The 24631-nt window shown below is 40.5% G+C and overlaps 2 protein-coding genes across 4 annotated transcripts; both read right to left on the reverse strand.

Moving 5' to 3' along the window:
• Positions 1 to 1994: 1994 nt before the first annotated feature.
• Positions 1995 to 17254, reverse strand: LOC311266941 (phosphatidylinositol 4-phosphate 5-kinase type-1 gamma-like). 3 transcript variants are annotated; one of them, XM_084369636.1, is made up of 18 exons: positions 16929 to 17254; positions 12626 to 12654; positions 12362 to 12451; positions 12081 to 12211; positions 11848 to 11965; positions 9788 to 9940; positions 8929 to 9228; positions 8506 to 8753; positions 8340 to 8423; positions 7692 to 7740; positions 7419 to 7503; positions 7130 to 7300; positions 6042 to 6198; positions 5903 to 5965; positions 5277 to 5826; positions 4691 to 4765; positions 3002 to 3085; positions 1995 to 2899 (listed from the first exon to the last, which is right to left on the reverse strand). In XM_084369636.1, exons 1-18 carry the CDS (start codon positions 17020 to 17022, stop codon positions 2897 to 2899), a joined length of 2484 nt encoding a protein of 827 aa, XP_084225762.1. In that variant the 5' UTR covers positions 17023 to 17254; the 3' UTR covers positions 1995 to 2896. The 3 variants fall into 3 exon arrangements, with proteins under 3 accessions (XP_084225762.1, XP_084225761.1, XP_084225763.1); XM_084369635.1 differs by having other exon boundaries at positions 3002 to 3088; XM_084369637.1 differs by lacking the exon at positions 4691 to 4765 and having other exon boundaries at positions 3002 to 3088.
• A 1793-nt stretch (positions 17255 to 19047) lies between these two features.
• Positions 19048 to 23325, reverse strand: LOC311266686 (phospholipid hydroperoxide glutathione peroxidase-like). The gene is made up of 7 exons (XM_084369182.1): positions 23232 to 23325; positions 22304 to 22398; positions 21493 to 21637; positions 21032 to 21183; positions 19919 to 19943; positions 19728 to 19787; positions 19048 to 19542 (listed from the first exon to the last, which is right to left on the reverse strand). Exons 1-7 carry the CDS (start codon positions 23295 to 23297, stop codon positions 19510 to 19512), a joined length of 576 nt encoding a protein of 191 aa, XP_084225308.1. The 5' UTR covers positions 23298 to 23325; the 3' UTR covers positions 19048 to 19509.
• Between the last annotated feature and the right edge of the window lie 1306 nt (positions 23326 to 24631).

Below are 24631 nucleotides of genomic sequence, written 5' to 3' on the forward strand. Positions count from 1 at the left end.
CCTTAATTAATCAGTTGCACGACTGGACTGCTGAAGGAAAATCCTCCTGACCGAATGTCAGGGAGAAAGAAGTGAAGAGGCAGGAAAGGAGCAAAGGGATTAGGTGTGTGTGTGTGTGTGTGTGTGTGTGTGTGTGTGTGTGTGTGTGTGTGTGTGATCAGAGGTAGGAGAAAGGACAAAAAGAGAGGGGAAACCAAGAGAGAGGGACAATTTCATTCCAGGACAATGTGGAAGGTTGGCTGTTGATCCTTGTCCATCACACATTCCATCATGGCCGACATGGCTGACTTGTCACCCTGAGTGACATTCGTAACTCGGAGCTTACACATAAAACACACACACACTAACACACACACAGACACACACACACACACCAATACATGTGCATGGACTCCAGGAATGCAGTGGACACAGTCAGCGCATGTTTTCTCTCACTTGATTGCACAAATTTGACTTTTCCTGTTTCCATGTGTGTATGCAGTCGTATATATATATATAGAGGCAGTGTGTGTTACTGCACATAGCGAGCCAAGATCTCAATGGGCTGTTTTGATTGAAGCCATATTGATCCCTGTCTGTTTTATTCCAGTGTATTTTTAGCAGCAAAGCCTGTGCAGATAAATAAAACAGCCCTCCCTGGTGAAGCGGTCGACACTTCATACCATTATGATTGTGTGCGTTAAAAAAGCCAGTGTGAGTCTCCTCCTTTTACGGTCCATCAACAACACAATAAAATGAATTATGGCCCGTGGACTGCTCGTTTACTGGAATGCGTCTTTGTGCAATTTAATTTTGCAAACAACTACGAGCGATGAATTTTACACTGCATGAGAAACTGCACAAGATGTGGCAGGACTGAGGACTATACTTTCTGAGACTGTGCTGCCATCTAGTGGGCTGATTATGCAAATAACATTTTTACAACCAACAGATTCACTCCTTTTCAGCTGGTTTGTCATTTAAAGGGGCTCTATGTAACAATGTTGTAGCAATTAACATGGATCAAAGGAGCCATATGCACGAATTTCAGTTTAAAAACATTCAAAAATTGCGTGAAATTACAGACAGAATGTGAAGAAATAAGACATCATGTTGAACACCTCTGAAGTGTTAACTCTGGTGATATGCTGCCCCCTATTTGTTTGGATTATTAGTTCAGAAGGTGGCCAATTCTTACATGTTGCATCTTTAATCACTTTTTTATGAGTCTTATGTGATCAGATTATGATATGACAGGCAAAAATGAGACCTTCCCCGTCTCTCTAGGTTGATTTGTTTAAGTTGTATAACCCTGCAGGACTGTGGATTTCTTTGTAAAGGACTCTGGTCAGATTTCGGGCAACAGTCTGGACTTCATCTCAGAGCAACAGCAGCTAACGAGTCTAATAAACAAACGACCGGCTTCCAGCACAACACAGAAGTTCCAGCCTCCTTAACAAAACTATTAAAAATCCACCAAAATCATTTTTTTTTTACACAATATAATCTTTATTTTCTTTTACACAGTGATCAGCTACAAACACTGTTGCCTACAAACAGGCAGGTTAGCTTCAGCAGACTCAAATAATACAGTAATATGTTACAGCAGTGCTTATCGACACATAATGGAAGAAGGATTTCTTTTCTCACTAAACTGTATAGAAAATTGAGGTTATTTAAGTTGAGCTCTGTTTTGCTTGATTGGGTAATTTATGCAGTGTCGTCGAAGACTTGGGTTCCTATGTTTCATTTTTCTCACACAGCCAACATGCTCATAGCTGGTTCAGGCTTTCACCGCCCACAACAACAAATGGAAGTTTCACCTTTGGACAATTTGACGGACAGGCGGGAGAGAAACATCGTACACTTACATGTCTCCCAGTCACACACCGATACGCATGCAAACACGTGCACAGACAGAGACATAAGGGCACGTACTGACTTACATGCATGTGTTTAAGCACAAACACACACAATTTATCTACAATTTACAAAAGATATATGTTTTTCATTCGTTTCTCTTCATCTCTCGGTTCTAAATCCTGAAAAGGTGTAAATACATGGTTGCTATATTGTTTTAATTCTGCTTTTGTTTTGTTTTTCACTCAATAAAATGCTCTGTATGTTTATATCTATGTTTATAGTTGTTTTTTTCAAATATTACACGTGACCGAAATATCAAAAACAGTTATGAAAATGAGTTTGTCGATAAGGCATTTTGAACACAACCATTCACTGTCTGATCAAAGTTTCTTAAGTGGACCACCACACAGAACATAACAAAACGAGACCCGATGACAAAATAACAAAAACACGTACGATTTCATAAGACTGCAGCCACGTGTACGTCGGTAAAGTGCTAAAAATAAACGTATGTACAGCTTTGACATGACCCTAGTGAAAAATAAACGCGTGAATAATCTCTGAGGAGGTTGTAGAAGCATTAGTCAAAAAGAGAAATCAATAATCAGGATGTCGGTATTGCATAGGCGGAGCTGGCACACTGCAGCGTGACTCATGAACGCCAAAACCCTAAAAACAGCAGGGAGGAGCACTGCAATGATACCAGCCACCAGGATCCTTCACAGTGCTGATCAGCTGATTGTGATTTAAGTTTATTTCACAGATTGTCCAGGAATTGATCCTTTAAGAGTTTTTTTTTTTTCTTGCATAATATTTTGACAGTTGCATGTCTGTAGGTTTGTTTTGAATGTATGCACGATTGTATTGTTCTACATTTGAATGCTTCTTTTATTTTCATTCCTCTAGTCTCCGTTGGCAAAGCAAGCTCCCACATGCAGTTTGGGCGACCAGCGTTAACTCTCGGTGTCCTGTTGGCTTTGTTATCAAAACCTCACAGCTTCTGTATGTGGAGACAGCATCTGGCTCCACTCGTCACAGCTGTCTCCACTGTGAGTTACTGAAAGAGCAGAGAGAAAGGAGAGAATGGTGAAAAAATACTGTATATGCTCATCTCTGTTCTGTGAGTTCATGATCAGTAATGAATGAACTGTACACTCACTGTCTCACTCTCCCCGTCGGAGCCCCTTCTGGACCCTGAGCTGCAGTGCAGAGGAGAGTACACCCAGCTCCGGTCGTCCTGATTCTGCTGTAATCGCACACGGCCAGCAGAGGGCAGCAGCGGGAGAGAGGAGACGAGGAGAAGATTAGAGAGGAGTTGGGGAAAGACACATTTATAAATATGTTCCTCTGACGCTGGAGAGTTTAAAGCGGTGCAATTTTGCATGTTGGGAACAAGATGAACCTCTCAACTGCACACCCTGTGCTCACGGTCTGGTCAGAGCACCATCTGCTTTTTGCATGTTTTAAAGCATCACTTGTTCTGTGTGGAGATGTGTCTGAATCTGAAGTTTCATTTGGTGAAAAAAATACATTTTAAAGGGTCTCAGTTAAAACGTTCTCGATGTTCTGACTAAGGTTGGTGGCATTTCACTTTAAAACTTAATGCATGATATTAAATATTTGTGACAAGTGAAAAATCGTGTTGATAACTTTTTTTCCCCAATATATCTTATTTTTAAAGGTGTTGCAGCGGACACATGCATCAACAGTCAACATCAACAGTATAAAAATCTAAGTATTTTAAAGGGACTATATGTAAGAATTTTGGTTTAAAACATTACACAATTAATCTTCACAGAATATTAACAGAATATGAAGAAATAACAGCTTTAACATTTGTGTTTCAGTGGCACATTCTTACATAGAGCACCTTTAAATCTCAGGAAAAGTAAAAACACTAACATTTTCAACTACATCAGATGTAGATCAGAAATACTTTTATCCAGATTTTAATTATATTTTTCTTTTACATATTAACGCTGACACAAAAAGATACTAACATATGTAATTTTGACCAAGGCTTTGGCGGGACACCACCTAGTGTTTGGGACATTGTGCTCTACTAAATAGATAAAAATGGCTTCCAAATATCTGTCCAGTGTCGCCAACATCATGCATGAAATGGTTAAAGACCCTGAAAGAATACTTTCTGTACCAGCTTCTTATTATGACAGATGGGAACCTCATTAACACACAATTTCCTGTCACAGCCTGAAGAGTTTTGATTGTTTCACCTCACAGATTTCTGTGTGGTTTGAAGTGGGCGGGACAAAATCGAAAACAGGTGATGTCACAAACTTCTGCACTTATCCGAGTTTATTCAAATCTGAACCGAACTCTGACGAGAGCTGTAGATTGTGTGCTGTCAAACCCATTTGATCAAACCACATTTAGGAGCTTTAAAATGTCCCGTGTGCAGCTTTAATGGACAGGTGGTTTCCAACATCAGAGAGGGTATTTCAGTCTAGTCGAGCCCCGACAACACTAATCAGCCCGTCAGCTCCGCTGTGCTACCTGAGTGCTACAGGGCAGAGTGACACTTAAGGGATCACTAGAAGCGCAAATATAAGCTACAATCAACTAACTGCAGGATCCTTCAACATCAATTAGTGTATGCTTGTAACATGTTATATAAAGATGCATGCTCCATTTAAATGCACATGGCCCTTCAGAAGCTGCAGTTATGAATATGCAAAGCCTTTTTCTGCAGACTTTAACACTAAATAAGTCATGTGAAGAAAACACTGTGGCTTCATTTGTAAGAACTTCTGAAGATCCATAAGCAGCTGTGTTTGTTACCAGCACTGCGATGGAACAAATGACTCTAACTACTGTGGTGGTGACTTACATTGTAACTCGAGCTAGAGTTTAGCTTACGGCGGCCAAGAACTGGAGAGTACACCCAATATCTGCCATCTGCATACTGATGGATGGACACACACACACACACGCAGATGAACACACAGATGTATAAAACGTGGACTGAATGAATTATTATACAACGGAGGAGGAAGATGAGGTGATATGAGAGAAAGGAAAGGAAAGTGGAAAATGGAGAATGAACTCTACAACATAAACTGTGCATGACATTAACAGAATGCATGAATGCAGATTGACAGATATGAATACATCATGCTGTGCAAGAAAGACTACCCCGTACTAGCGTTGTGCTGATGCATTCGAAAGCATGAACTATGACCAGTGGCAGCCTCGTGCTTTGGAAAAAAAGCAGTTCGGACAGCGAGAGCAACCCCAGAGTACGTGCATACTGCAACAGACACACCCTCCCCCTCACCATCATAACTCTATCACGCTGTCCTGACTGGGCCACTGCAAGAGACCCAGCAGATTAAAGAAAAAACAGATAAAGAAAAATGATCATTAAAATCATTTCTAACAAAACAAAGCACCGACACGTGATAAAGGTGACTTACAAAGTAGATGTCAGACACCGGCACCTCCCCGTCCAGTGAGTTGTGGCTGCTGGACACTGACAGCTGATTGCATGATGCACGTGGCGCCTGCCGAGGCACCTGAGGGCTCGGAGGCTGGGAGGAGGGAGGGGTCGTGGGGAGATGGTGAGTGGAGGAGGCGCGAGGAGATGCAGGGCAGATGGGAGTGAATGCTGACGCAGGAGGGAGGGTGGAGGTGTTTCGAGCTGAAGTGAGAAGTGTGGACGGTGCAGCCGAACGTGGGACAGGAGAAGAAAGAGTGGAAGACTGAGCAGGTGCAGGAGAGGTGAGAGGTTTGGTGGAAGGACGGATGGATGAAGAGAGTGTGGAGGATGAGTGGCCGGGTGATTGAGCAGCGGAGGAGGGAGATGCAAATGAAGAAGGAAGAGTGGAGGAGGACGGATATGGAGAGGATGGACTAACAGAGGGAAGGGTGGATGGAGGGATGACATGGGGCTGATGATCAGGTGACAGGTGGCTCGGGGAGGTCATCTCTGTCATCTGTGTGAGCTCCGTGCTCTTTGGGATTTTACTGTATGGAAACACAGAACACTGTTAAAATACTGTCACACAGGCGGCTGTGGACATCGTGCTGTCCAGGTGTGTACCTGAGCTCCACCTCCACTGTTATTGTGTCCTGCTTTTCCCCATGAACCTCAACTTTCTGTGACCTGAAAGTACACAAGACGATTAGGGGAATATTGTCTTAACAGATACATAATCGCATGTTCAGACAACCATTCTCACCTGGCCACACTCGGGGAAAGCATTTGTCTCCTGTAGCGCGGGTGCTCGGGTGTATCGAAAGGCGTGGTGGGTAAGGAGTTGTTGGAGGAGAGCGTGGTCGCGATAGAGGCTGTGGTAGCATCTTCAAAGGAAGGAGGAGTGCAGGGTGGCTCTCTCCCTAAATGCATAATTAACCGAGAAAGAAGACAAAGAAAGACACAATGAAATATATGCAAGAGATAAAAATAGACTACAAAAACAAGAATTAATTGGTTTAAATTAGGCATAATCAAATTAAATATGAGGATGTCCTTCAAAGCGGCTGTTCGAGCAAACTGCCTTACAACATTATACACCAGCCAATTAGACGAGGCCTGTACTCAGTAAACAGTAAACAACCTTATGCTTTTCTGAAGTATTTTGCACATGAATATTAGGACTGCAACTAATGATTATCTTTATTATCGATCTTTAAATCGCATCTTTTGTCTAACAAACAGTCTGAAACCCCAAAACTCTTCATTTACTGCCAGAAAGGACAAAGAAAAGTAGCTAATCTTTACGTTTAAGTTTGACAAGACATGACTGAAATGATTAATATTAATATTCTCTCGATCAACTAATCAATTAATTTACTTGTCATTGCAGCTTTAATATATATCTAGTCATGATGTGTTTTACTTTTACTTTACTTCTTTTGCTTTTGCTCCTAAACTGCTGCTCCGCTTCCATTCCTCCACAGGGATCAATAAAGGCTAACTTCATTTCAATTAGAGAGAAAATGGAGCTCTTAGCTGCAAACAGTTGAAGCTAATAGTGCGCAAAATTCAGAGACACAATGTAACAAGGGAGAACCAGAACTCAGCAGCTCACCCTTTGTTTTTCTTCTATTCTATTCAAGCAGAATTAGTATATTTCATGGTCACTTTCTCACTAATTGACAAGGACAGCTTGCTTTCATAAACACTAACAGAGGCTACGGGTCAAACAATCCTACACTGCTGTGTTTAGGTGTTTGGTCTTGACCGTCCCATTTCACTTGGGATGTAAAACGACCTTTGTGACCTGGGTGTAACATGTCATGACTCTATATAACTGTATATAACTACCGTTGTCCTCCAGCATGGGGAAACTGCGAGCTCCTCGCAGATTCTCCAGGTTGTCCTGGTTCTCCTGCCTCTCATCACTCACTGAGGGACGATGCCCAACTGAACCAGTTCCAGCACTGGACTTGGACAGGAGAGGCCCTCGTCCTCTCTTAGACGGAGATGATCGCAATGCTGTGAACGCAGGGGATAGTAGACATGCACTCTCCTTCTGTGACTGCATTACTGGCATTGTGTCGTTAAACATAATTAACTAAAGGAGCACGTGGCTCATGCACAGTTGTAAACTCACAGCAGCTCTTCTTGAAGACGATGGTGCTACAGAATTTGTAGAACCTGTCAGCATAGAAATTAGGTCTGTGAACTGACACAGTGTCCTGCAGGGAGAGGACAGAGACAGAGACAAGGCAGTTTTAATGATCTTGCCCTTGTCATGCACAATGGAAATCGTAAATGACGGACCAGATAAAAATGAAAATGACCAGAAATAAAAATGTGATATGGTTTAGTGAGATCTGTTTTAAGATACAGACTGTTACATCATAGTTATGTAAAAGCCACTCACCCCGTCATGGATGAGGGACTTCCAAGAGTGCTCCAGTTTCTTGATCATTCTGTCCGACAACACAATTAAATTATTTAGTTAAACCCATTCGCCGACTTACTGTTGTTACCTGGCAACTCATGCCTGAACCAGTGGCTACTGTCCCACTTGCAATGTAGATTTCATGTTATGCACCACACACATTGGCAGACAACAGCTGTTATGTGTCTCCTGCATTTGTATTTATTTATAGACAGTATGACATGTCTGGGATTGCTTTTTCTTCATGATCTCTCTCCATCTTTTAATATTCCTCGCAGACACATAATGCCGGGATTACTGTGAGACTAAAAGTAATCATTTCCTGTCTTTGAAAGCAGAGAAATGTCCGGTGAAAGGCAGACTGAAATGACAAGTGCAACCTTTACATAGCTCAGACTAAGAAGGGAGTAGAGGTTTGAGGTTTAACTATCAAGTTTACTTCTAGTGATCAGTACCTCACTACAACAATACTTTTCTATGTTATCTTTTAAAATTAAAAGCACACTAGTGATGATTAGAGCTGAAGGAGGATGTTTGAACTTGTGCACCTCCACAAAAAGATTGCTATGAGAGAGAACAGATGCTGTCATATTAACACATTTAACCTGGGATGTTTTTGTTGCCTACCTGTAGGACTGCAGGATGTCGATGATCCCGATGAACAGCAGGAGGCGCTCTCCTTTCCCACCCACAGCTGGGATACCACCCATACTACACACAGAGAGGAGAACACCACCATCATTTGTGAATATAATGTGATGGTAAGAGGAGACAGATAAAAATGGTGACTTACGTGTCGTCGTGGTCCAGCGTGTCCCTGCATGTGGAGCCTCCCTGTATAGACTCCATGGCAGTGGAGTACCAGGCTTTCTGAGCAGCACGCCTCTTTTCATCCCCGCCTCCACCTCCTCCTCCTCCTCCTCCTCCTCCTCCTCCACCTCCTGCAGGCGAGCCCTGAGACTGACGCTCTCGCTCTGCTTGGGTCTTGTTGTGGACCCCCAACAGCAGACTGTAGTCCATGATCTTGAAACTTTCCAGAACCTGACGTGAAACACATACATGCCTCGTCAAATCATTCACCAGCTCCTGAGAAACTATACAACATTTTTATGTATTATGTTGATGTTAAAGCCTGCCGAGGCATGGCGACAAATATTTTTCTGTTTCTGAGAAAACAGTTCAATAGTTCATGTGTGGTAAGTCTTTTCTCTCTTACCAGACAGTCTCTCTGTAGCGTTTTGACCAGAGCGCTGTATGTGTCCTGGTCCAGAGTGAGGCCCTCAGGAACATCGTTTAGAAAGTCCAGGTCTTTAAAGGTGGGTTTGGACTTCTCTCTTTCCTTCTTGGACGCTCGCCTCTTGTATGTGGAGCCCTTCAGATCGAACTTGAGGTGCATGCGTACAGAGCGTGGTAAAATATTGTTCATCACAACGACTCGGATGTTCTTGCCCCCACACTGGACGCAGTAGAGGCCGAAAAACTTTGGCAGCAGTGTCCGGGGGTTCTGGTTCAAGTTCTGGAAGGTGGTGTTCATTGAGCAGACAAAAGAAAGAGACAGGAAGAATGAAAGATTTAAGGTACATTATTGTGTCTATGTGTTTTGGCCTCAGTGCCATGCACCTGCCAGGTGGCGTGACCCATCCACAGGCCTCAGCCCATTCTTGTGTGTCTCTGCTTTGTTCATGCTTAGCCTGTTAAAAAGTACTTAGCCCGGGTCTCGCTCAGGTACAACCTCCCTGCTTAGATCGATTACAAAGCCGCCTGCTGGCGTCATTGCTGACCGAGGCCAACCCCGGGGGGCAGGACAAAGAGGATAAAGATGACTAGAAGTTTCAGCTGCTGTGATGCTCTTAAGCCAGCACTCATGTACACAAACAGCCAATGTCTGAATAAAATCACTATTAGACAAGATATGAAAAGGTCATTTAGTAGAAATTAAAAATTTGCTGTACCTGACCCACATTTTTCTTTTTCTATTTGTATTCTTCATATTAGTACACAAGTGTCAGTATGTAATATAATGGAAAATGGCTATAAAACGGATTCTAATGAGGGAGGAGCTCAGTTTAACTCACCATATAATATCCAGGAAGGAGTTTCTGTAGAAACTCAGCCTCTTTGTGTTGAACAGTTTTGACTATGAACTCGTCATCGCGGGTCACGTAGAATATGGAGCCACTCGCTCCTGGATTTGTCAACTCGATCATCGGCTCGTTACACAGTGAATACTAGACGGAGAGGAGACACAGAGGAACAAACTAAAGATTCAAATGTAACCTCGGGTCTGACAGTCTGACCCACGATCTCTCTACTGTTTCAATATACAGCCACAGAAGCAGACTTTATTTATTGTTGAACTCATGTTTTACGAGTGTGTAATTAACACTTTGTGGGTACTGCAGGGCTGCTGGATCCAAAAGAGCTTTCAAACAGTCAGCCAAAAGACTAATATATCTACCCACTCACACGGCAGTGCTCATCAGCAGCAAAAAAGGACATTTGTTATTAAGTGCAAGTGTGTATACTCTACTGAGTACAAAAAGGCAGGGAGTGAGTGGGAAGCATTCAGATGTAGAGGAGTTTAAATGGTGCATTATGACATTTTCTCTTTAATGTAGCATTAGTAAGTGCAGTGAAGTTACTAACTTAACTGTGACCTTCACCCACTTGTGCTAAATACTGTGTGCACTATGAGGAATTGTGTGAAACTGAGGTGAATCTTATTAAACATAAACACTCCAATAGCATCAACTGGATTAAATTTATACTGAATATCTAACAGTGAGGTGAAGGCATTGAGACTTTCTTAAAAAAAATGTAATCAGTTCGACTGTAGACTCAAATTGAAAAGTAAGAAAAAGTACCCATTGCTTTTAGTTAATTCGCCTGACAAAGTAATTGAATTTTCTGGTGCTCTGACCTCTACTCCTCCACCACCCACACAAACGCATGCAGACACAAACTACGCCCTGACTTTCTGCCACCACTACTTGAGTTTAAAAAAGAAAGCATTAGTCTGCTAATCTCCCTCTGGCACAGGTAGAATGTGAGCTTCAACGTGCAGCTGAGAGCACCCGTGTGTTCCCGCATGTGTGTGTGTGCATGAGTGCTCCTCACATGCAAATTACATGAGGCAATGTGCAATTTTTTTTGGTGTTTGTTTGTGATCACAGTGTATTTATTTATTTGTGTAGGCTTTTAATGTTCATCTTCAGAGCAGTAGAGGTCTGAAGGGACGGGGGGCACGCTTTCTTTGATAAATCCATCAAACATCAAACAAACCTATATTTAAAAAATGTTGGGTCGCGCAGTGTTACTACACTGGTATCAGTTATGGAATGTAACTAAATATGTTTACTCAAATTAGAGGCACTTGTACTTTATTTGAGCATTTCCATTTTCGGCTACTTGATACTTCCTCTCCACTACATTTCATTTGGAGTTACTTCGCAAATTGAATGCTGCAGAGCCAAAGCATTGCATTTTTTAAATAACATATTTGGCCAGCAAATGGTTTAAAAAAAATAAATAAATAAATAAAAACAGATTCTGATAATCAGAAAAATGATGATTATCAGATCTATTAAACAGCCAGGTCAATAATTGGTCGACCCAGTGTATACAGTGTATACATACATTCAAATATGTATATGTATAATTTATGTTTAATTGTGCTTTATTACAACTACATTACATTTATTGGCAGAAAATTACTTTTGATACTTAAGTTAAGAAAATTATGAACGAAATATACTTATAGTCCTAATAGTTATATAATATAATAAATAAATAAAACAAAATATATATATATATATATATATATATATATATATAAAATAAAACTAATATACATATACTGCCTCAGTATGGCTCTAGTCCAACTATATAATAGGTATTATGAACTGGCTGGTGTTGACCAGTTCAGTATTCAGTATACAACTTAAGAGTAGGGTCCTAACAGTTAGTTAGAAAGGACTTCTTAAGCAAGAAGTGATGTGTGATGTGTAACTGCTTGTTTTTCTGTTGATGCTGTATGCAACAGCAAACATGTCACTTTATAAGATATTTAAATATTGTCAGTGCATTACCGATCATCAGAGAACATCAGAGAACATCAGAGAACATCATCTCTCACCAGGTAGTCATCTGGTCGGATCCCAAACAGCTCTCGGAAGTAGCGAAAGGCCACAGGGGCGTAGGTTTTAAACCTAAAGTCTGGGTAGTGGTGGGCTGGTGTGAGGTTGCTGCCTTCGCTGTTTGGAGTGAGAGAGGACAAACAGGAAGAGCGGTGGAAATAAAGATTATATTAGGAAAGTGCGACACACATGTGCACATGAACAACAACAACAAACACTCATACAAACACACCTGGGGAAGAAGATGCTCTCCACCACATAGAAGTCCTGCATCAGCACATCTCTCTCAGGCTTGGAGCTGAGGTTGCCAACAGTATATCCAATACCCAGCTGGATGGCCCCTTGCAAGGCAGAGGAGGTGGTCTGGAGGCGGAGAACGGAGAGAAGAACAACAGAGTAAGGTGTGGGTGGGAAATAGTTGGTGAAATCGTGATGCAGAAAAACCTACAGACAGTGTTAAACACAAAAAACAAAGACAAACGGGGAGGCAGATAGAGAGGAAAAAGAGCTCACTTTCTTGTATGTTGTCTCTCCAGAGGCATCTACCCTCCTGTGGCCGATCTTTTTCTCGTGGGCAGGGCCCACTCCGAACGGAGACGGCATCTGTCACAAGGGGAAAAAAGGGAAATGCATATTTTATATAGGTACTGCTCTATTGTGTATTGTCCATCAGAGGTTTAATGAATTAAATTGTGCAGCAAACAAATACAGATGAGAGAAGGGAAGGAAAAGAAGATGGCAACATAGACAGGTGTATAGTGTGAAGTGGCCTCTCACCTCTGTTATCTGAGCCTTCCTGGCTGAATCTGTGGGCAGAGACAGGGAGAGAAGATGCAGGAGAGAACAGGTTAAGAAGTGTCCTCATCGGTACATTATTTAGTGTGATTTAGCATTTAATGATTTAGCAGTGAAGGCCATCTTTGGCATCACACTCACACTGGGGTTGATTATTGTTACCCAGGTAAATTTAAGCCATCGTAAGGGCTTCATTATTTCAGTTTTGATTTCTTTCATCGGGCGTACATTTTAATTATTTTTTAAAATGTACTTAACATTTATAAAGTGGAAAAAACAACTTTCCCACCCCAGTGTTACCAAGTACCAAGTTACCAAGTGGTATTACTGTTGGCGCCGCTGTTGCAAAAACAACAGGATCGCCTTCTGTTGTCCTCGGAGTAGCAACTACCAACAACAGAGGACGAAACACGAGTTTACTCGTTTACTAATTTGGTCTATAACGGACACGTAAAATTAGGTAGAAATGGAGCCAGGCTGCAAGTCTGATTGGATCTCCAGTCTTCTTGGGAGATTTCATGCCCGCTGGCAAAATTGCCGAGTGAAAGCGAGGTTACTAGGGAATCAATCTAAATCCTGATGGTGTCATTACTCTATGGCTATTACATTGTGCAATTGTGCAAAGTTAAAACTAAAAACTTAAAAGTAAAAATGTACGATCAAGCAAATATGTTAAAGAAATGTTAACATATGCAACTCCATGACAACTGGAAAGAACATAATCTGCGGAAAAAGCTTGTGTAATACGATTGAAAGCTCCAGAACAGCTACCATGGACCTGATTATTTTAAACTAACTCAGCTACTTTCATATTAATTCAGTCATCAGTCTTGTTCCAAATAAATTGGTGGTCAACTCACCAGCAGAAGCGTTCAGTGCCTACAGGTTACCAACTGTCTGATAATCCAGAAAACCTGACATTCAGCAGTCAGACCACTGCAGAGAGCAGCCACCGTTTTCTATTCCTGGATCAGTGAGATTTGCACCGAGAAGGTAAAAACTCTATTGGATTGACTTCCTCTCTAATCTCAGTGTCGCCATTGGCTGACGTCTCCAGATCACATCGCCAACCAATCACACACGAGGATTTAGGAAGAATCTTTCCCACTGACATGAAGGACGCTACTGGACTGTGTCCATATGTGTCTGTGGTTAAACAAGGAAAAAGAGCGTTGTGTAAAGAGACAGATCGTTGTACTTGACATTACTATGAACTACTTGGCTTGTCATCGAGCTAAATGTCATGCGAGGGTAAGGATTAAGGAAGTCCAGCTGACAGAGCGTGGATAATGAATCTTTAAGCCATATTAAAGAACAACATACACTGTAGCAGAGTTTGCCGTCACTAAGGCACAACCAAAGACAAAAACAGTTGAGCTACAACATAATGACTTCGTGCTGGTGGGTCAGTAGATACAAACAAAATGCAAGAATCTGAATTCAACCAAAATGCATTATTATATGATTACGTTTCATGACGAGAGTATGGTAGTTTGACACTACTCTGACTCTGTAGCTGCTTTACAGTGACAACTGCCTCAATGACAAGACTTAAGAGTCTACAGCTACACTAGCGGCACTGTGAGGCTGCAATGAGGCACAGCAACACTTCCAGATAATTCTACCATCAGCATGCAGAAGTGCTCATATGGTGACAATGTTTAACCATGTTCACCATCTTAGTTTAGCATGTTAGCAGGTTAACATTTAGTAACTAACACTAAACACAAAGTAAAGGTGAGGCTGATGGGAAATGTCATTAAAGCATTGGAACTAATGATGGCTCTGAATGAAAAGTAAGGGGAGGCAAAATATCAATACTCACATCGCTTCCTCTTGCGAAACGATTATCGATACACTGGCGCCAAATATTGATATCTTTAGTGAAACATGTAGGTGCTCTAAACAAATTCACCTCACTGCTTCAGAAGTTCTTGTGATGCAAACTTATGTAAACTTCACTTATACAGATTGATAATAGTTTTGCAAGCCATGGTTGTTTCTTTCCTTTTTTAACTGTCCAGCCGTTTGTCAGTTTATGGCTATTTTCATATAAATGAAATGATGTCAGTGTGTGTGTTGAAGAGGCACAAAGCTAAGACTTTATGCACTTTTTATACATTATTTCATCTCAGTTCATATCAAATTCTGCGATGGTGCACAGAAAAAATGCGTAATTCCTACACTTTGTGTTACTGTTGGCAATGTATCGTGATTCGTATATTCATTTGTAAGTAGACAATAATACAAAGCCAAATTGCTTTCATGGACGGTCTGCCCCTTCACAGTGCAGCACGTGATACATGCTCAGCAATGACTCTGAGAGGAGGGAAAATCTCTGGAGTTTTAACACGAGTCTTATTAAAGCTGTGGAATATTAAATCACAGATCTCTGCTCACTACAGCTTAGCCTTTCTCTTACCCTCAGGCGTGCATAAACTACAGGAAATTAACTTCTTTTTAAAATGCAAAAATGTGAAATTATCGGTTATCTTATCAGTATCGACCATGAGAAGTCGGTGGTTATACAGTTATTGGTATTTGGTCTGAACCAAAGTGGTGGACCGACTGACAGGACGGACAGAGCGATGTCAACATACATGGTGTACCTAACTTCATCATTTAGAAACACCCAATAATATGTTTACACTTAAATTCTTGACACATCAGTAAATGTGTAAGGCATGGAATAAAATATGTAAGGAAGAAAAATTAAATCACAGGATTAAAATCAAAACACATGCAACAAGACCAAACTAGTTGCACCATGGAGCCCTGGGTGGTGTATGGACGGTAATATAGCATGACTAACATATCAAAATGTGAAAGAGAATATTTTGAAGAATGTAAAGAATGTTTTTTTTTGGAACAAGCTGAACAAAAGGACGTGGACAAACTGGACTAGAAAACTTAAAAATAAAAATAATGTTTTTAAAAAAAGATAGCAACAATCGCCCCACAAGAAACACAACATCTTGCAGTGACAGGACACACACATGGCTGGCCACACCTGTAACCTGCAGATTAACGCCGCATCAAAGCCTGTCGGGCAGAACAATGAGAAGGAGTATCTGCACACACAAAGAGTCTCTGTGGGATTAGGGTCAGGCTAGAATAACACTGCTTGCCACTGAGCTGCAAGCAACAAACAAGTCAAAGTCATTGTTGCGTTTCTGATTGCCACTACCTATGTTAGAAACAGGCTTCCTGTGAGACGGTTTATTTTGTTTTTAAGGAAATGCACATTTACTGTAAACGTAGATATTCTTGCAATAAAACATTTTGTATCACTGTTAAGAGAGGCGTGCCTTAAGGCCTGTGTGTGTGTGTGAGTGTGTGTCATATTAAGAGGATTAGATCTCTCCCTTAGCTGACAAAGTGGCGGCCTGTTGCTGTGACATTAATGTGACACTCAACGCAGGAGTAGATTTTTATGCCCCAAGGCTCGCTGCCCACGAGTGTAATCTGCTGGACTTGATAATCATCAGCGCGCAAACATCCTGTGTACCAACTGCGTATAAATCATCATGCACATGCGAAAGACAACTTGTCCAACCTGCCACACTGATAGTGACCACATGTGCCTTCATTTTCTAACATTTGCACATAAATATCACAAAGACGTGTCATCCACGTGCGGTCGTACTGTATCTGCAGCTGTGACATACACAGCAATGCTTGGGATTGATAGCCACGGGGATTAGTGTGTGGTTTATGCTATAATTCCATATCAGATTATGTAAAGCACTCTTCGGATTTAGCCTGGAAGAGGAAGAGAGAGGTTGGTAAGAATGGTGAAGACTGTACTGACTGCTGCTGTGTGTGTATCATTCAGGTAAAGATGTGGCCAGCATTCATTCACAGCAGCTGGTCAGGTGACCAGGTCCAGTGGGAACACATCCCTGATGTGGACCTGGTGCTGGTGCCAGCCTGCAGTGAGTCACTGACACTATGAGCCATTAACAGAGCAGCAGTCACTTGAATCTTGACACTGTTATCTAACCGAGCAATGTATTATTCATTTCCACAGCTAAGGTTCCTCGAGCTACAATTTTTTTGTGGCTCAAGTGGAAAATCTCCTTTATTTTCTTAAGTCAGTGTGACTGCTAGCCACATTCACATATGACGGATGCTGCTGCCCACTTAATGTCCAACTTCTACCTCCAGTGCACCTGCTGCCGCCGGAAGATGAGTCTGAACGACCACAAAATGAAGATGCTAGCTGATAATTTGTCCAAAAAAAAAACAAAAAACTACCATTATCCTAACTGCAAGACATACGTACCGCTGTCATCCAGGTCCAGCTGTAGGCAGTGGCCAGCGGCGGCTTCCTCACTCGTCCTCCCGTCATCCCCGGTTTCCGCAGTCCCCCAGTCCATCTCCCGGACGGTTCCTGACGACGACGCGCAGCCGTGTCCTCACTGAGAACAAGATGAAACGCTCTCGAAACGGACTGAAAACCCTGTCATTTCACCTTCCTCGACGTTTACCTGTAGATTTACACACTACATGACTCCGTGGATGTGTATTTGTCGCTGTAAACAGGAGTAAACGTAGCGTCACGTCCAGAGCAACCGATGCTGATCATCTCCGCCGCTGCTGTGCGTCAACGTCCGCACGCAACTCAACGGCTGGTGCGCGTGCCGCTACAGCAGCTCACAGGCTGTTTAACCAAAAAATGAACAGATCATGTTCTGTAGTCTATATGTTATATATGATGACACTTTTATCTTATTATATTATTATATTAACATGTAGAGATCATATGTTCTGTAGTCTATATGTTATATATGATGACACTTTTATCTTATTATATTATTATATTAACATGTGGAGATCATATGTTCTGTAGTCTGTTATATATGATAACAACACTGTTATCTTATTTATCTTATATTAACATGTAGAGATCATATGTTCTGTAGTCTATATGTTATATATGATAACACTTTTATCTAATTATATTAGTATATTAACATGTAGAGATCATGTTCTGTAGTCTATATGTTATATATGATGACACTTTTATCTTATTATATTATATTAACATGTAGAGATCATATATACTGTAGTCTATATGTTATATATGATAACAACACTTTTATCTTATTATATTATTATATTAACATGTGGAGATCATATGTTCTGTAGTCTATATGTTATATATGATAACACTTTTATCTTATATTATTATATTAACATGTAGAGATCATATGTTCTGTAGTCTATATGTTATATATGATAACACTTTTATCTTATTATATTATATTAACATGTAGAGATCATATGTTCTGTAGTCTATATGTTATATATGATAACACTTTTATCTTATTATATCAACATGTAGAGATAATTTGTTCTGTAGTCTATATGTTATATATGATAACTTTTATCTTATTATATCAACATGTAGAGATCATATATACTGTAGTCTATGTTATATAAAACGACACTTTTATCTTATTTATCTTATTATATTAACATGTAGTCTGTTATATATGATAGCGACACTTTTATCTTATTATACATTATCTTATATATTAGAGGAGAAAAATCTTAAACATATAAACAAACTTTGCTCAAAGGAAAACACAATTTCGTACTGTTGTGCTGTGTTTATGTTGGCATGACCCTTTCTAGTGTCAAACAATTATCTGGGACTCTCAAAGACTATTGTCTATATGTAAATGTATCTATTACAGTTTGTATTTTTACCTTATTAATGTGGTAGATATTAACTTTGAATTGTTTTGTTTGTTTTTTCTTGCAAAAGCTACATATTGCACCTTTAAGTGTGTCTTATTTTCCATCCATTTTCTCTTTTCCTGGTGCATGTAGTTACATGAAGTAACTTTCCAAAGTGCAGCAGTAAGATGAAGTCATTTACAGCCTACATCTACATGGAAACACTTTTGTACATGGCATTTTCAAGTTCAGTTGGTACACTTTGCTGCTAGCACAACATTGTCTCTTTTGGTCGGTGCACACACCACAGCTGACCATAAAATATGAAATTTGTTTACAGGCAGGAATACCATTCAACATATGTGGGATGAGAGTCTCCAATAATACATACATTTATCATTTACTTTGGTTTGATTTAATAAAACCAGTTCTCTTGAGGAAATGTCTATATTCCCTGTTACTAGATAGTCATTTCCAGGAAAACTTCTGGGAAGTTGTTGGGATATTAAGGACCTGTGAACTTAAAGTTGAGTATTACCACCTTACCAATATTAACTCTGTGTTTAACAATTTGTAATTTAAATCCTTGCATTAGTTATAAAATAGATATAATTATGTTATTTAAACAAATGCATACAAAAAAAACAGACCCCTAACAAAGTGAAAAAAAAGATCACTCACATTAGATTTGAACAGGTGCATGTTAATTGACAACTGAATATCCAAGACAGCATTTATTTTCCAGGTTTATCACATGATAAGTCATGAGTTACAGACACAACAACGTGCCCTTCAACTAGTCAAGTGCAAATAATACAGTCAGTAGTTTAACAGAAATCTGTGAGTATATGGCATTATGTATGTCCGGACATAAAACTATCATTGACACATGAATAAATTTGTCACTTAACATTCAGAAGACGGTGTTTGTAGGAAAAGGAATGACTGTTTTCGGTCTGTACTACGATGTGAACGATGGCTGGTGAACGTCCTCTCATGTGGTCTCATGGGTTTGGTGTGTGGGGGTCTGGAGGTTAGCTGCACGCTGAGATCATCAGGCCTGTCCTCCCCAATGTTGAGTTTACAGACAGGCCGTCACTGGTCCAGACACACACACACACCAATACCCTGACAGTCCGTGTGAGAGGTCAGGAGTCAAACAAACACATATGATACTATTATTACAGGTAGTCGGGCAGGTCCTTCGCCACCACCTGCAAAAACAAAGAAGTAAATATTTAACTACGACAGAGACGGTGAATGGCTACATTTCAGCACCATGGACAGAGAAGAACTGTTCCCTACAAAGCTCAATGCAACATGGATAAAAAAAACAAACATCATATACACATTTTGCAACATGCACAGAAAAATTAAAAGCACAGCGAGAGCCACTTACCCTGGGATCGTCTGTTGGGGCATATCTCTTCACCACTTCTCCCTCTCTGTTAATCAGAAACTGTTGAGGAAGAACGCAATAACCTATTACAACATCGTGTCATTTTTAATTGTTGAGAAAAGAAAATTAACCACATTTTTACTGAAGATACGCATTTTGAAAAAGGGACAGAGTCAAGTATAGCAAATTACCTTTGTAAAGTTCCATTTGATTGCACTGTGGAAAGAGAGAGAGAGATTAAAACTATTACAACACAAGGCAAGGCAAACTAATTGGTCGTTACCAGAGCTTGAAAACGAGCTGATATTTTCTATCAGGTGTGTTGCAGCAGGGAACCATAAAAAAAAAATGCAGGGCAGGGGTCATTAGGACTGGAAAACACTGCTATAGAGTGTACAGGTGACAACATTGTCAATAGCATAGAATTAAGTATTTATAGCATATAGTTAAGAGATTATAGCTCCCAGACAAAACACACAGAAGGGCGAGACTGAGACAAAGGCATAATGACAATTACATCTGCTATGTCACGTGACATGGATTTATCAAAACGGCATAGCACAGTTAGACTGCTGATAATTCAGAGCCCTGGTCATAGATTCTAACATGCACAAACCTCAGAGCTTCCTGCTTTCCATTTGAATTCTCAGTACAAATTACTTTTGTTTACACAAAAACACCAGCTCGGTCTGCTGTTGTAATGACACAACCACGATAACATAATCCTGTTAAGCATTTGTGAAATGTGTCACAACCTCGTCCAAAGTGAAAAGCAGCGGAATTAAGTAATAGAAACTGAACAGGAAGTGTAAGAAACACAGCGTTCCCATTCCAAGGTTCATGTTCTTTTAGTTTTGGCTACCATTGCCTTCAGTTCTGGCTACATTTAAAAAAAAACAAATAAGTAGCTGAGACATGGGAGACATGGCAGCTCTCAGCTTTACAAAGTCACCACACAGAGGTAAAACTGGTGAGGAAGAGTTAACACTCACAGCCATAACTATTAATGAAAACAAGTCTGTAATCTTTGGAACTGTGTGGTGTCTCCTGCAGGATGACATGAAATAAATACACAGCCAACACAAACTTCTCACACATAACTGCATGTCACAATAAGGGAGCATGTTTCCTAAGAAATGGGACCTAACACATAGTGCTGATTAGTAACAATATTGTAACTAGCAACTCAAAGAAAAATCACATCTCCGTGTTAAATTCATGTTCCACTTTTGTTGCTCCTTCGCTGTGTACAGTGTCACGAGACTTTTTGCTGAGTAAACAGAAAGACAGGGAAAATGACTCACTTTCCCATGAACCCTTTGCCTTTCGGCTGTGCCTTCATCCACTTCCACAGAGGGTGAGCGTTGTCGCCATTCACATCAATCTTACTAAAGAGATCAAACTCGGCATTGAAACCTTTGGCGAACTCTTTAATCTGTTCATCTGTCCCCGGCTCCTAGATCAAACAAACAAAAAAGAAAAGTTAGAAATAGGAAGCAGATTGTATTCTCTGTGGTTGGTTGCTTAGTTACAGAAAATACTATGAATGAGGCAGAGATATGTGTCGTCTCTTCACAGAATCCTCCTATATGATGCGATTTTTATTAAATCATTGTCACCGCCCATTATTGTCTCTCTTTTCAATGACTGCATTTCAATGTCTGTCTCATCCATTAAAAAAACAAAACACTCACAATATTCATTACATATAAAAGTAAACGAAAACAAACAAAAGCTGTGCTGTCTTCAGTTTCTCCATTATTACCTGTCCTCCAAACTGGTTGCAGGGGAAGGCAATGATGCGTAAACCATTCTTAGCTTGGGAGGCGTGCATCTCCGCTAGCTGAGTGTAGTTTACGCTGGTCTTTCCTCATTTAGAGGCGACATTTACAATGATGCAAACGTACCCTCTGCAAGGACAGAAACAGAACAAAGGAGAGGTTAAACTGAGAAAACATTTCTACTAAATACTGATGATGTGTGTGGTCTAAACACGACAACTGCAAGACATATTTTTGTCTCTCAAACACTATAAAAGTCATGACTACTAGGGGTGTAAATCTGAAGTTTCGCCACAATACGATATTATATTGATTCTTTATAACCATACAATATTTGCTGATATCACAAAGTCTGCCACAATACGATTTTTATTCGATAAAGGGGCCTGCGATCGATATAAGACGATATCATATGCCCATTTAGCTCAATTCACAAAAAGCAACTAAAATATGCTTTGAAAATTTTACAAATTTGACAAAACTCTTTGGAAATATTATTTATCAATGGTTCCAGACATTTAAATGGAAAACAATCTGTTCTTTTTAATAAAAAGAAGCGTTGTTTAGAAAGGAGGTGCACATGGATGAAAACAGTGACACAGACATGCCATGGCAACTTCAAAATAAAGGCGTATCTTAAAGTTGCCGGGGATATGAATCGATGTTTTCACTTTGCGTAGATGCTATTGGACTGTTGGTCACTGAATCGATATATATCGATCCGGATCGATGTATCATTACACCCCTAATTACTACCAAGCTTTAATTAGAGCATAAGGATACATTATATCTTACCTGTATTTCTCAAAAGACGTCTCATTGCCATCAATGTCTTTGGCAGAAAACTCGTATATGGACTTGGCACTCTGCCAGTCTGCCACCTGAGCACACTGCATAGAGATGAAGAATGGAAACTGTATGAGTGTGTCTGTGATTGTGTAAGACAGCTGGAGTAAGAAGGTTGTCAGGGCTAAAGTCCATGAAAGAAGAGCAAAGGGCAAAAGTGAGCTCAAGACTAAGACAACAAGAAGATGAATCAGAGAGGGCGGAGCAAAGACCAGGAAGAGAAACTGTGATTTAATGCTCTTTGGCACGGTCATCATTCATATATGCACCTGAACGGGTTTAGGCTGAACACCATCATTAGTCACCTGGTTATATGTCTGTTACAGGAAGTAAATACACCTACAAGACCTGATTGAATCCTTGTAGTATCCCCGCACGCCATCAGAATGGGGAACTAAAGTGATGGCACACAAACCGCAGGGCCTCTTCCTGGTCTGATGTAAATTTTCCATCAGCTGGTTTGTACATTACCACCGCAGATGATTAGCAACTTTAACAGCATCTTCATCCATTTAACGACGCTAACGCTACAAGCACAGCAAGCTAGGAACACCAGTCTCGCGTTGATAACAGAGAAACCGAGACGTTTGAGTTAAATTGACGTGACTGAGTCTGGTCGGAGGGGTAAACCGTTAATTAAAATCGTTTCACTGATGTCTACATGCTAACATTACGCCTCGGACACCTCGATACACGAAGCTAGCGTTCGTGCTGCTCAAACGTCGGACCTATTTGTCGGTTACACCGCATTTAAAAATAGAGATCCTATATTTGACCTACATATCAGTTCAGCGTTCAGCTCAGCAGCGGGTACGGAAACGTTTGACCACGGCCCAACTTAAGAAACAGACAAACAGCACCGTGCTCCGGTACTTACCATACTTCTCGTGACTCCTCTGCTGCCGACCAGACCTAACAACAGTGCCGTCCGTCCGAGCCACATGTCGGCTGCGGTGACGATGTTTGCTGCCTCTGATTGGCTTACTATTTTATTGTACCCGAGCTCTAGCCAATCACACTCCTCATGCCTATACTTAACCAATCAGAGGCAGAGTAGGGCGGGTCATATCATTTGAGCCCTGTACTTTTCATTTACAGTTCTTTTAAATGTGTTTTTATTTCTTTAACCAAATACATTTGAGCGTTTGTAATTAAGCTTTAGATTTCAGCATTTAAGTCTGATTTTTTTGTACCACCAGGGGCAATGGAAACAAATTCATGGAGGCCCCTTTCAGCAAACAGTTGCTTATCTACACATCCAGAAGTCACAGAGCACCATTATCATTCATTTGTTATCTGTTTTTGGTTTCTAGCAACTCCTGGGTGTAAAGGTTTTGAAAGGCAGTCAACGGGTCTAGCTCTGTGTGACACTGATAGAGTAGTACCAGAGATATCAACTTTTTTATTCCACATGTTTTTCTTCACAATGCGACTTAGTTGCTGAGTGTCATCACTGGAGGCACTTTATCAGGTTGCATGCAGCTTCATCTGGAGCCACAAAAGGCTTTATACTGTTTTATTTAATTAGGAATGAATAGCGTTAACATCACGAAGGGCAATAAATTGATTTGTGGCACAATTTTAAATAACATACTTTTTTTTTTATCTTAGAGCTTGTAGGAAGATATCAAGTATTTTCAAGTTAAAAGGCTCCAGTCCAAGTGAAGTCACGAGTCATTGGTGTTAAATTTGTGACTTGACTTTGACTCGAGTCCAAGTCATGTCACTCGAGTCCACACCTCTGATACATATGCAGTAGTACCCCCCATGACTGTAAACACAATTTAATGTGTGACATTGGTGGAGTTACACTTTAAGGACTACTAGGCCTAATTAATTAAAAAACGTTCTGTACTGGGGGTGTGCCAAAGTGAAGAAACCATACTGTAGAGTTACTGTACTCCAAATCTGCCTCTCAGCAGTTACTGTGGCACAAATTGAATTGCTATCAAAGTGGCTTTTTGTTCATGAGCAGCTGAAATTAGTTATCAAAGCTGCAGTTGTGTCCCTCCTGCAACAGAGGGCACTATCTAACTGCAGGAAAGATTGATGAGCAGAGTTCCTAACGTTCATGTCTTTGGATGCAACATGATACTTATGAGTAAAAGGACGGATTTTAGACACATGTGGTTCCAGATTCTGTGACAACTGAAGGCAGTTTTATTGTCACAAAGTCAAATATGCAGTATACTGCACACCATAACTCCTTATCTGAAATATGACAAGTCTAAGAGGGATTAGCTGATCAATGCATCTTGTTTGGCTCGTAATTACCAA

The sequence above is a fragment of the Pagrus pagrus genome (genome assembly GCF_965226575.1).
Source record: "Pagrus pagrus genome assembly, chromosome: 12".
Classification (NCBI taxonomy): Eukaryota; Metazoa; Chordata; class Actinopteri; order Spariformes; family Sparidae; genus Pagrus; species Pagrus pagrus.

Bases quoted from the DNA above. Each gene is read 5' to 3' on its own strand.
- LOC311266941 (XM_084369635.1), bottom strand. From the start codon at position 17,022: ATGGACTGGGGGACTGCGGAAACCGGGGATGACGGGAGGACGAGTGAG. The intron at 9,229-9,787 runs GTGAGTTAAACT...ACCACCTTCCAG, and splicing joins TCCTTCCTGGATATTATATG to AACTTGAACCAGAACCCCCG. The intron at 8,754-8,928 runs GTAAGAGAGAAA...GTTTCACGTCAG, and splicing joins CGCTACAGAGAGACTGTCTG to GTTCTGGAAAGTTTCAAGAT.